The sequence below is a fragment of the Schistocerca gregaria genome, chromosome 6, assembly GCF_023897955.1.
Source record: "Schistocerca gregaria isolate iqSchGreg1 chromosome 6, iqSchGreg1.2, whole genome shotgun sequence".
NCBI lineage: Eukaryota > Metazoa > Arthropoda > Insecta > Orthoptera > Acrididae > Schistocerca > Schistocerca gregaria.
In genome coordinates this window covers 32,264,378-32,277,748 of record NC_064925.1, presented here as the reverse complement: position 1 = coordinate 32,277,748, position 13,371 = coordinate 32,264,378, and the positions used below count along the sequence as shown (strand labels likewise).

At 39.5% G+C, this 13,371-nt stretch overlaps 1 protein-coding gene across 1 annotated transcript in view; it reads right to left on the bottom strand.

The window, feature by feature from the left end:
• Window positions 1-13,371, bottom strand: part of LOC126278967 (insulin-degrading enzyme) — a 164,673-nt gene that overhangs the window by 119,736 nt on the left and 31,566 nt on the right. Inside the window, 2 exon segments of the mRNA XM_049979260.1 lie at window positions 6,089-6,211; window positions 6,320-6,489. Coding sequence (XP_049835217.1) covers window positions 6,089-6,211; window positions 6,320-6,489 — 293 coding nt within the window.

Genomic DNA, 13,371 nt, shown 5'->3' with positions numbered 1-13,371 from the left:
ACGACAAAAGCAGCTACTTTAAAAAAGGAAATACCTTTCGTAAGTTCCAGGCATCTCCAACCTACTATGAAGAGACACAGAATTCATAAGATAGTATATAGGTAATTTTGACAATGAAAGTTATGCTGAGCAACAAATGAATGAAATGCTTTTTTATTGCGATTTTTTTTTTATTTTTTATTTTTTAGAACCCTCGGCCAAACTTTTTTCATTAATGGAAGCTCTCAATGTGATTAGTTTGATGATATATGCAGGTAAGTCACTGTTCTCACCCATCCCGCCCCCTCCCTGTTCCCATTCCAGCACTACACAGCTGTCATTTCACCGCTACACCCAGTATTAATTTCTTTTTATTTCTCTCCTTTCTGCTACTTACCCCCTCCCCCCCCTGCACCTTGTCTCCTGCCCACCATCTAAACTGCAACAACTCCCACCATACTATCCCTCCCCCTCCCTGCCCCAGCCTCCTCCTTACCCTCACCCAGTCCCCACTCCCATCATGCACTGGTGCTGCTGTTCGCAGTGTGGTTTCAGCTTTCTAAGATTGCAGACATACGCAAGTTGTGTTTACGTGTGTGTGTGTGTGTGTGTGTGTGTGTGTGTGTGTGTGTGTGAGCGCGCGCGCGCGCGCGCGTGCGCCTGTATATGTGTGTGTACAGCTGACATAGGCCTTAATGGGTGAAAGCTTTAATTGTGTGAATCTTTTGGTTGTGCCAATCGCAACTCAGCATCTCCGCTATATGGTGAGTAGCAACTTCCCTTCTCTGATATTGTAAGAAGAATATGTGGTTTACTTATACATATGGACTTCTTAAGTTATTGAAAAGAAGTTGGAATTGTGTTATGGAGTGTCTTAACTGCAGCACACTTACAGTTATAAAACAAGTCCAGGTCATGGTCAGAAAAATAAAAAGGACAGTTACATCAATAATATTCCATAACATCACTGCTAAAACACACACACACACCACACACACACACACACACACCACACACACACACACACACACACACACACACACACACACACATTCCCCTAAGCGTAATGGGGGAGGAGGAAGTTGATATGGAAGAAATACACTACTGGCCATTAAAATTGCTACACCACAAAGATGATTTGCTACAGACACTAAATTTAACCAGCAGGAAGACGATGCTGTGACATGCAAATGATTAGCTTTTCAGAGCATTCACACAAGATTGGCACCGGTGGCAACACCTACTACGTGCTGACATGAGGAAATTTTCCAACCGATTTCTTGTACACAAACAGCAGTTGACCGGCGTTGCTGGGTGAAACGTTGTTGTGATGCTTTGTGGAAGGAGGAGAAATGCGTACCATCACATTTCCGACTTTGATAAAGGTCGGATTGTAGCCTATCGCGATTGCGGTTTATCGTATCGTCACATTGCTACTTGCATTGGTAGAGATCCAAAGACTGTTAGCAGAATATGTAATAGGTGGGTTCAGGAGAGTAATACGGAGTGCCGTGCTGGATCCCAATGGCCTCTTATCACTAGCAGTCGAGATGACAGACATCTTATCCACATGGCTGTAACGGATGGTGCAGCTACGTCTCGATCCCTGAGTCAACAGATGGGGAAGTTTGCAAGACGAGAACCATCTGCACGAACAGTTTGACGACGTTTGCAGCAGCATGGACTATCAGCTCAGAGGTCCATGGCGGCGGTTACCCTCGATGCTGCATCACAGACAGGAGCACCTGTGATGGTGTACTCTACGATGAACCTGTGTGCATGAATGGCAAAACATCATTTTTTTCGGATGAATCAAGGTTCTGTTTACAGCATCATGATGGTTGCATTCGTGTTTGGCGACGTCACTGTGAATGCACATTGGAAGCGTGTATTCGTCATCGCCATACTGGCGTATCACCCGGCGTGATGGTGTGGGGTGCCATTGGTTACACGTCTCTGTCACCTCTTGTTCGCACTGACGGCACTTTGAACAATGGACGTTACATTTCAGATGTGTTACGACGCGAGGGTCTACCCTTCATTTGATCCCTGCGAAATCCTTTATTTCAGCAGGATAAAGCATGACTGCATTTTGCAGGTCCTGTACGGACCTTTCTGGATACAGAAAATGTTCGACTGTTGCCCTGCCCAGCAGTCTCCAGATCTCCAGGCGTCGGGTCAATGGTGGTTGAGCAACTTACTTGTCACAATACACCAGTCACTACTCTTGATGAACTGTGGTATCGTGTTGAAGCTGTACACTCCATCCAAGCTCCGTTTGTCTCAATGTCCAGGCGTATCAAGGCCGTTATTACGGCCAGAGGTGGTTGTTCTGGGTACTGACTTTTCAGGATCTATGCACCCAAATTGCATGAAAATGTAATCACATGTCTGTTCTAGAATAATATATTTGTCCAATGGATATCCGTTTGTCATCTGCATTTCCTCTTGGTGTTGCAATTTTAATGGCCAGTAGTGTAGGTAATGGAGTAATGCATTCAGAGTTTGACTGAACACTACACAATCTAAGCTCAAACTACTCACCTGATGCCGGTGACATATCTTCGGAGTTTCTATAATCTGTACAAAGTGCATGCGACAGGACGTATTTTGAATGAGTATCAAAATGCATAAAGTGGATGACCTATTCTCAGATTTCTCGAAAAGCATTACCATCGATTTATAAAAGAAGTTACATGCCTGATAATGGTAAAATTATTGGGTGAGTAGCCTCACAAGTCATGCTTGTGAACTACCGATCACAATAAGAAAACCAAATATAACATTGTTAACAAATATCAGGATACCTTACTGGCATTTGTAGACCTACAGCGAGCTTTTGCCAATGTCATGTCAATCAACATGTTCACAATTTCTAGAAGACAGGCAGGTAAATGAGCGGCAAAATCCAAGTGGGAGCAACAAAAGATGAAGATCAGGGAAAACAAGCTTTGTTACTATATGTGTACAGTAGGGTTGCCATTTAGGGTCATTACTGCTCAACTCGTACATCAGAAGTTGTAAAGGACGTGAAAGCGAACTTTGGATGGAGAAGAGATACTGACACTAAGATTTACTGATGACACAACACAGCCCTTTCCTTCTAGCTGGAAAGTAGGAAGACTTCTGTATAACCTGTTGGATGGAATGGGCAACACACTTAGCACATACACAATACTAATTAAGGATAAACAAAGGAAAGTGCAAAGGTGATAAGGAGCAGGAGAAAGATGAACAATAACTTCCCCAACATCAAAATCCATAACGATACAGTACTGGAATGAGTGAGAGAACTCTTCTATCCAGAAAGCAATATTATACAGGATGAAGGAAGTGAGGGAGATATCTGAAGTAGGATGGCAGTGCTGTCAAAAGCCTTCTATGAAAGAGCCCTACTATTATCAGATACACTGATAGGATACTAAGGAACAAATTGCAGAGGGAGTCTGTCTGGAACACAGCATTGTTTGGGAGTGAGCTTCAAACCTTCAAAATTCCAGCTAACATAAAACTGGAAACATTTTCAACATGGTGGCCACAAAGAAACTTAAAAGTTAAATGGGCTGGTAAGACACAAAAGGAAGTAATACCGACAAGAGTAAGTGAGGTATGGGCACATGATCGGGAAGGAGATCTACTGCAGTACGACATCCAGGAACAGGTAATGTAGCATTGGGGGACATAGCGAAGGAAAAAAAAAACAACAGGAGCAGACCAAGGCCAGTACATGCAAAACTCACCACATGAGACGACTGGTGCAGTTATTGTGTACAGGTGATGGGATTAGTACAAAAAAGAAAGAGGTGACTGGGGGACAGCATCAAAGCCATCGAAAGGCTGGAAGAGGGCTGCAGCTGAACAACTGAGCATCTTAACCACTACTAAGTCCTTTATTTTTCTCTTTTATTAACTGAACTGTATTATGTATCCTAATATCATACTGAAGTCGTGTTTTTGTTCCTTCTGGACTCTTATATGGGAGATATGGGCATCCTCAACATGGAAAGAGAGAGATGACAACATGAAAACTTATACTCAAAGTCATTAAATTCTAAGTGTAAGGCACAGAAGGCTGTAATATTCCATCCAAATCTGATACCAACATAACCACATTTATTCAGACAAAAATAAATCTTTAATTAATGTACATGAATCTTGAATTAATGCAACAAACTGTTTTACTAAAAAAGGGGAGGGGGAGAAATAAATTGTAAAATTCCTGTATAGTAAAAAGAGGTACATATTGCATCAAGAAAGCAATTTGTGTCTTTGATCACTGTTCCACACTTTTTTTTACCCTCCACATAATAGTGACCAGTTGTTGCAAATTCTACCTAAGTAAGAAAATGTAACATACTCTTCACTTTTGTTCTCAGCCTGGTGAAAAGTCATCCAACTGTAGCTGAGGACCATTTTCACTATACTCAGCAACTACAAAAATGAGTTACATATTAAAATATGATATCCCGGCTGAGCCCCCATTTGAAATATGCTATCCTGGCTGAACCCCCAGTTGAAATATGCTGTCCCGGCTGAAGACCACAGTTGAAATATGGTCACTATTTTTATTTACTAAAATTTGGCATATTTCATGACAGTACCTTTTCCGTAAAATGTTTACAAGGCGATATTTGTCTTGGATTCAGTTGTCTAGTGGAAGTATGATTCCACAATGCAGTTTTGTTGGCTGCAGAAATGTCCTGGTTCAATGCGTTTCCCTCATTTTTTGGTGCTTCATATGGTATCTTCTTAATGCGAATATAGAAATAGTAGTAACATAATTCACTTCCAAATTATTATGACGGCGACCCGCACATTGTTCAACCGTCAACACACACCACGAGTTCACTGCCGACTGACTGCAGTCAAAGACGTCTCCAGTTTCAAAGACATTTTACACAACACACAAGCTTCCACTTGTAATCAGTCTCTTTGATATTCTTCGTCACATTCACTAATAGTAATTAATATGCTTTCACTCTCAGAAATATAAGTAAATTAACAAAAAATAAGGCAAATTACAATTAAAAAAATTTCTGACAAAAAATATAAGAAAACATTTACAATTCGGTATCGACAAATAGAAAATAACACATCTCCCAGATCCATTACAATATGTATTTGTGTACTTCTAAAAAACACAGATTTGCCTGTTTAATCTTGCACAAAAAACTGGAATTTTTCTATACTTGACATTTACAAAGACAAGTTTCACCACATGTGAACATCAGCTGCTTGTATAATTATGCTATGAGACCAAGACGTTGCTGTGTTTGAGTATATTTTTATTACACTAGGCCTATTTCAGTGAGACTGACATTGTTAGCTTACATCAGGTGGTGTGAAAGTTTATTTCATAATGACAGTACTTGGTAAACTTCAGAAATAAGTGCTCCAGCTACTGTTTAACACCTACTACAGAACAAAGACAGCAATATTGTAACAACTGATGTAACCAGACGATGGAAATCTCGCCAATATAGGCCTATTGTAATAAAAATATACTTGAACACAGCAGCGTGTCGGTCTCAAAGTACAGAATACAATGTCCTTATACCCTGATAAGAGTATGACCAGATGTGGACACTGGCCACGATCTATTGGTTATGACCTGTAGATTAAAACTGAAGAAACTGCAAAAAGGTGGGAATTTAAGGAGATGGGACCTGGATAAACTGACTTAACCAGAGGTTGTACAGAGTTTCAGGGAGAGCATAAGGGAACAATTGACAGGAATGGGGGAAAGAAATACAGTAGAAGAAGAATGGGTAGCTTTGAAGGGGGGAAGTAGTGAAGGCAGCAGAAGATCAAGTAGGTAAAAAGACGAGGGCTAGAAGATGTTTCTTATATAGCATTTTCACGAAGAAAAGTATATCCAGCAATACCATTATGGTAACAGATGGCAGAAAGTGATGAATTTTAACGACAATGACTTGGAACAGAGAAATGAATATCAAATTCTGTCTAAGTGTCTCCAAGTTTGACAGAAAGCTTTGAAAAACATACAAATTCAATATAATGTTTAACCTTAGCTGTCCTCTCCTTCCTCTAAAACCACTGCGACTCTGTATATCCATAAACTGTTTTGACTGCTTAAGTTGCTACTCACCTTTTCCAAGGACAGACAGGCTCATTATATTCGATGAATACCATGTTTCATGAAATTTTAACAGTTCTTCACGAACATTGATTCCTTTTTCCTTTGGCAGTGTGTCAAGAGTGTACTTATTTCCTGTACAAAGAGAGAATACAAAAATGAACAATAAGTGTACTACTTTGTTCTACATATCACTGTGACTGATGAATTTTTATTTTATGCATACGAAGCATCAAGAAGTACCTGTTCCAAATTTTGAATATGGATGTTCCTGCTTTGCTGTTGATTTGTCTAATTGATCAAGTCTCCAAGAATCATTTGATATGTTCTTTTCATGTTCAGAGTTAACAGCATTCACTTCACGTTCTGTGGCATTTTCCGTGAATAATGGCGAAAGAAAGAACTGGGAAAACCTGTAGACAATTATTGTGTAAAATAGCCACAAATTAGTGAACAAAGTGCAATGAAATAGGGCATTCACAATCTTAGGCAAAAACAAAATACTTAATGCTGGTGTAAAGTTAATAATAACAAGAAAGATTTGGAAAGTAAGACTTATAACATACTTTGCTATTCTACGAAAAATGCAATTAACAGTTCAAATATAATATTATTTTTCATATTCTCTTAACCTTGCCACTAGAGTCATACAATCTAAATTCATATGTATGCTCTCCATTATCACAAAGTACCGTTTTTGTCTTCTGTTACAAGTAATTGCAAACCACTAATTTCCCTAACAATCAATCTGTGTTGTCTCTCCCTTCACACCACCAAGTACATTTCTTTCATGTTTCCACAAACCACATTTTCTAACCATACCTTTATGTTTGAAGTGTAATTAACAAAGTTTTCTATGGCCCCTGCCAATTTCATAGGTTAAATCTCATCTTCACAAGACAGGCTGAACTGTTACTGAGCAACGGGAAGCAGTAGCTGAGTCTGAGAAATGTACATACTGATGACAAGTGTCAACTTAATAATATAAAATGGTTAACTATGAAGTTAACATGGTCAATTAGTTGAGTTCTTATCACACGCTGCTGTGTCTCCTGTACATCAGACATATGTTCTGAAATATTGTACGTTATGAGATAAATAAAACACATTTAACATTTAACACATAGTAGATGTAATGTAAAATAAAGAAAGACAGTAATTGCTTTCTGCATTTATATACCAATTTATTAATAGCTTTTATGACTTTATGACCTTCTGAGGCCTTAGTGCTGAACATGTCAACTACATGTACTGGTGCACGAATCATTTTCTTAAATCTAGTTCCAAAATGATACTTACTCTTCCTACTTCACACAAAATCCATTTCCAGCACCCATGCTATCTGCATATCAAAGAGATTGTAATGCCACTTCAGTCTACTTCTCCTACTGTACTTTTCCTTTCCTTGGGCCCTTTGGAAAACTAATTCTTTGCAACTTTACTGGCCACTCAGAAAGACTCTTCACCAGAGAAATGATCATTGTATCACACAGCTCTATGTTTAAGTTAATGTAATCACAACAAAACTGTGCATTGTACATTGTTCTTTGCAATTTAGCAGCATAGTCTGTGATGTGTAATTCAGCATGTGAGAAATTCTAATTGATCCACCCACTGTCAGCCACAAAGTACTACTCAGGAAGACTCCTGTTCTGCAATACGTATTCAGTGAAAGAACAAGTACAGTGGATTACATCATACCTATGTAGGGCAATGAGTAATTATCTCTTCAAACATGGTAAATTACCCTTTGAAGTGCTGAACACTAACAAATAGTGTCTCTCAAGAGTTCATCATCAGTATTTTCTTCTTCTTCTACTCTATTCTACTGTTATTGTGCTCTTCAGACCGAAGACTGGTGTGATAGCCCACCATGACAATCTATCCAGTGCAGGTCTCTCCATCTCTGCATAACTACATTCATTTGAATCTGCTTACTGTTCTATGTCTTGTTCTCCCTCTGTAATTTTCACCCCCCCCCCCCCCCCCATGTCTATTACCAAACTGACTATTTCTTGGCACCTCAAGATGTGTACCATCTACCAACCTCTCCTTTTGGGCCAGCTGTGTCATAAACTTCATTTTTACTCAGTTCAATTTAGTACATCCCCCCCCCCCCCCCTCCCATCTGTTATTCAACTAATCTTCAGCATTTTTCAGTAGCACCACATTTCAAAACCTAGTCTCTTCTTCTCTCAACTGTTTATCATCCACGTTTCACTTCCATACAAGTCTACACTCCAGACAAAGATCTTCAGAAAAGGCTTCCTAACACTTAAGATTATATTTGATCTTAAATTCCTCTTTTTCAGAAATAGTCAGTCTGCATTTTACATCCTCACTATTTTGGCAATCATCAGTTATTTTGCTATCCAAATAGCAAGACTCACCGACTACTTTTAGTATATAATTTTCTCATTAATTCCCCCGGCAATGTCTTATTTAATTCTACCACATTCTTATAATCCTTTTTAAAGACACTGTCCATACCGTTCAGTTACCCTTTCAAATTCCTTGCGATCTTGGACAGAGTTACAAAGTCATCAACAAAACTAAAGTTTGTATTTCTCCCTCCTGAACTTTAATTCAATTTCCAAATTTCACCTTTGTTTATTTTACTACTTGCTCAACAGAGATTAAACAACATAGGGAAGTTCTACAATGATGTCTCACTCCCTTCTCAACTATTGCTCCCCTTCCATGTTCTTTGACTGTTAAACTGCAGTATGGATTCTATACAAAATGTAGATCAACTTTTCACACCCTGTAATATCAGCTTGGTTTAGAGTTAAAAAGTGCAGCAGAATGTGACTTGGCAATTAATTTTGGAAAATATGAGTTTTTGGAGTGAACAGTTGAGTTTAATGGATATGAAACACAATGTGGACAAATACAACCTCTCCTTCTGGGAAGACAAATGCTGTTTGAAACTTCCCGGAATGGATATCTGTTGCAGCAATGCAAGGTCTCCAAGGAATAACAGGACACTTTAGGATGTTTAGCTCACATTACCCACCAAATTACAAACTTCTGTGTCATTTATTGGTGAATAATCAGGCATATAAGTCTGCTCTTCTTCAAAGATGAGCATTGAAGATGCTCATGGAGATCGCTTCCTTGGATTCTGTTTTAAAAATCAGAGCAAAATATGTGAGACTGAATTACACACAGATGCAAGCAAAGAAAGCTTTGAATTTGTGTTATTAAAAAATCTCCAGACCATGACAATTCACATCCAGTCTTTTAAATGGGTAAATAAATAGCACCTAACAAAGAAAACTGTGCTAGCTTCAAGCAATGTCAGAAGAAAGCTTTCAAGAACAAAGATGGTACCCAGATCCCCACTGAGTTCGGAAGTTATAACTAATGATACATACTGTGTTTGCCAAGAAGGTGACAATAAAAGTACCAGGGCTATGACAACATGCAGCAAATTTAAGCAATCCTGACTAAGTGTTAGTCATCAGCCAGATTGGATGATTGTCAGGGTGGCCAGTTGTGGGATATGGATGAGGGTTTTAAAAGTTTTTCTGCCAGCAAGGCTAGAGATACGCCAGAGAAGTCAAATATTCCAGGATAGTGTTTGACATGGAGATGACAAGTTATATTGGAATACTGTTTTGTTCCTTTTGGGTCATTCATTATTAGTGATTGCAAATGAAGAAGTAATAAATAGTTTACATCAAAGTCAGACTTGTTACTTCCTAACATCAAAGTCAGACTTGTTACTTCCTACAAAAATAATTTAGTTAATTTACAAATGTGTCCAAAAGTAATACAGAATTATTCATTGAAGTGCAACAAAATACCCCAAGAATAAGTTGAACATAGAAATGGAAGTACACAGGGACATGGAATTATTGACTCAAGTGTACAAGACAGACGAACTGCTGACAGAAGAACTGCTAACAGAATTGAGCAAAGTACGACTGGTAAAGAGTGAAGTAATGTCTGACCTGGTCATACTAGGCGAACCATTAACTAGGATGAGACGTAGACAAATACAAGTTCCTAGCCATCAGGTAATGGCACTTTGTGCAAAATTTTATCAATGTGCTACTACGTGGTGGCCTGACTAAAGAGGGTGTAACGGTAACTATATTGAGTATATTAATTTTATGTATATGTACTGAACTGTTTATATATATTTAAATTTTATAATTAATTTTTTGATATTAAGAGGAGGGAATAAATTTAAAAAAAATTCATTAGGAGTGGGAAACGAACCCAAGCTGTTGAATTGCCAGCGACTGCACACGACCACCGGCCATGGCACCATTGTGTGAACTGTTCCGTAAGAATATTTCATACTGCAGACTTGAAAAATATGTTAAATGCAATTTTAAAGAAGAATACTGACCTAGTGCTGTGAGCAACATAGCACTCGTAATGCTGGAAGGGATGACATCAAATCAGTGCATACACACTCGAAAACAGGCAGCTTCATCCCTTCTCTAAGTCGATCTTAGAGAGCATCGAACAACATGCTTTTGTCCATTTTATTTGCATATTAGCACACATTTGAAAATAAATGGCGTAATTTTAGCGCAATTTCCGACTCAAATTGGAAGAGAAGTGGCATAATTTTAGTGCAATATTGACAGTATGCTGTAACACACTAGCATATGGTAACTGCCCAACACTGCAATAGCGTTATAAAAATGATAAAGCTGCATCGATATCACGTACATCTGGCTGGCACAAAAACAGGAAATGTATGAACTGACAGTTAATGAAAAACTGGTGAAAGAATTTATGGGTAGAAACAAATAGCAACTTGGCACAAAATTCAGCACTTTACTTCACACTAAAATCCCCATTCTAGTAGCTTAGGCCAAAATACAGACACTTCACAAAATTTTAATAGCTTTACTATATTCTTTATCAGCCAAAACAAAGGGCAGAGCCCCACCTAAATTTGCTTCTGCCCGCTTATCACAATATAAAATGCACACTGTTAATATGTGGCATATAGTGACTTGCACACCACAGGCATCACTCTTGCTAGAGTAAAATGCCATGTATCACTGGACAGGGCCGAATTTGGGAGATGTGTCAGGGACATTCCATTCCTCCAGAGTGACCAGCACGAGGACTGCACGGCCGGATCCTAGGCTTCACCAACTGCATCTAACTGTCAGTCACTGCAAGGCACTCCTTCTCCCACAACCGCACACATCTCCAATTCATTGGTGAAAAAGCCTCTGTGAGAATAGCACACTGTGTAACACCAAGTTTCCTGCAGGCCTCCTATAAGGCTCTGTCTGCTTGTTCATTTACCCAAATTCCCATATGTCTTGGTATTCAGTAGAATAGTGCCTGTGACCCCTCATCACTATAGGACGTACAGTCAGTCGTGGATTAACTGGACCATTTTTCCTGCTTGGTACATATGATGCACCAACAATAGGGCAACAAGAGAATCAGAACAGATAAGAAACTGTTTGTCTTGAAGTGCCTCATCTGCTTCAGTACCTTTAGGATCACATGTGGAAAAAAACAGTATAATCACACTGAAGCAACTAAGAAGCTGCCCGCATTCTATGATCCAGCCAAAGTGGCGGTCGACATTTCGCTACGAGATCTTTCCCGTGCAGGTAGTGAGGGCACCATCATGATCACCATTTGGCATCTGCATCAATTCCCAGGTTTTAGAAGTAGTATTAACCTAGGGTTGCCACAAGTTTACCCAAGTGAAATTCACTGAAATTTCCCCGATTTCCAGACAAGTTTTAGCACTTCCTGCAGACAAATTTTGATATGTCATGGGTAAGTAAAGACAGTAGATCCGACAGGCAGAGCCTGCATGTTAGTGGGACAGGAATGACTTCAAATCGGCAGGCACAATCCTTGACAGATACCCACAAAAACAGCCTGTGGTTTTGACCTATTGTAGAAATTCACTCATATAGCCAGCTATTCACGAGCCACAGGCACCATGTTGATGAAATGAGACCGTGGTGATCAATTCGTGCAACAGATAACTTGTTCAAATACTCTGAGAATCAATAATAATGAGGTTGGGTAGCAACTCTCCATTAAAATGACTGCTGAGCCACAAACAGGCACATATTTAAAAGACAATTACACTCTCACAACTACATTTTCAGCCACACCTTTTGTCAGAAGATGAGAGCTCACACACATTCACACAATCACTCAGACACAACTCGCACACACATCACCGCCAACTCCGGCGGCTACATCTACAGTTTCTGAGAATCAGATCCAAACAAACCACACCTCACTGCCTCTCATTGACAGCTGCTAGGCTAGCAGCAGGAAGTGGTGGCAGCATTTGCTGCAAGCTGACGGGAGTGGTAAGAAGGGGACAAGCAGTAAGAATGAGGAAGTACAGAAGCCCACTTACTCAGTTGCAAGCCAGTGACAATGCATGACACCTCAGTAAACAAACCATTTCACCTACTCAGACGAAAATGAGATTTTTCCAGTGTTTTTTTTTTTTCCTTCAAATTTCCCTGATATCTCCCTGACGTGTTTGAAATTCCCTGATTTCCAGAACCCGTGGAAACCCTGTTTGTACTACGTGCTGATAAATGCCTAGCAAGTTCCACCAATGGAGCAGATGGGAATTACAATAAAACAAACTTGTCGCACATCATCCAACATTGGAGCCATAACAGGAAATTGTAATGTCGGATGTGATTGAACAGTGGATCGAAAAGGGTTAGAATTGCCTCTCACCATGATATGGGAAATTGGAGTGATCCCCAAATCATGTTAAAAACAAGGTGAAGAGAATTTCTCTGCTCCACCCTCTGAGGTGCCATAATAAAATTTAATTGGCCCCACTGTCAGCAGGTGACACATCACGAGCAGCTGATAATGTAGAAATCAGCTCCCACATGAAGGAGGACATTTGTACTTTTCATTAGTGGTGGAACTGATATTCCGACTACTCCTATCAGCAGCCACAGTGTAGTACCAGAAAGAAGAATTCTGAGTAGCAGTGGCCATAAATGTGGTAAAATAGACCAAAGTCTGGACACAGGCACATGAATTGGTCTGGATATTTCTACTCCTCATGACAGCAGCCAGTGGGCACTTTCCTCCTCTTCCTGAAATCCTCCCAATGGTCTCCCTTACAACTGTATATTTTAATGGAAGAGTTTGCTACCCAATATGCTGCAAAGTTCCCTACAGTTAGTCAAATATCAATGAAGACTGCGTGCAAGGTTAAGAGCGAGTGATACTATTTGAAATGAAGAGATTTACAGCTTGTCATATGAATTTTCAAATAGCCTTCTCCAAGAAACAAGAGATAATTTCGAAGT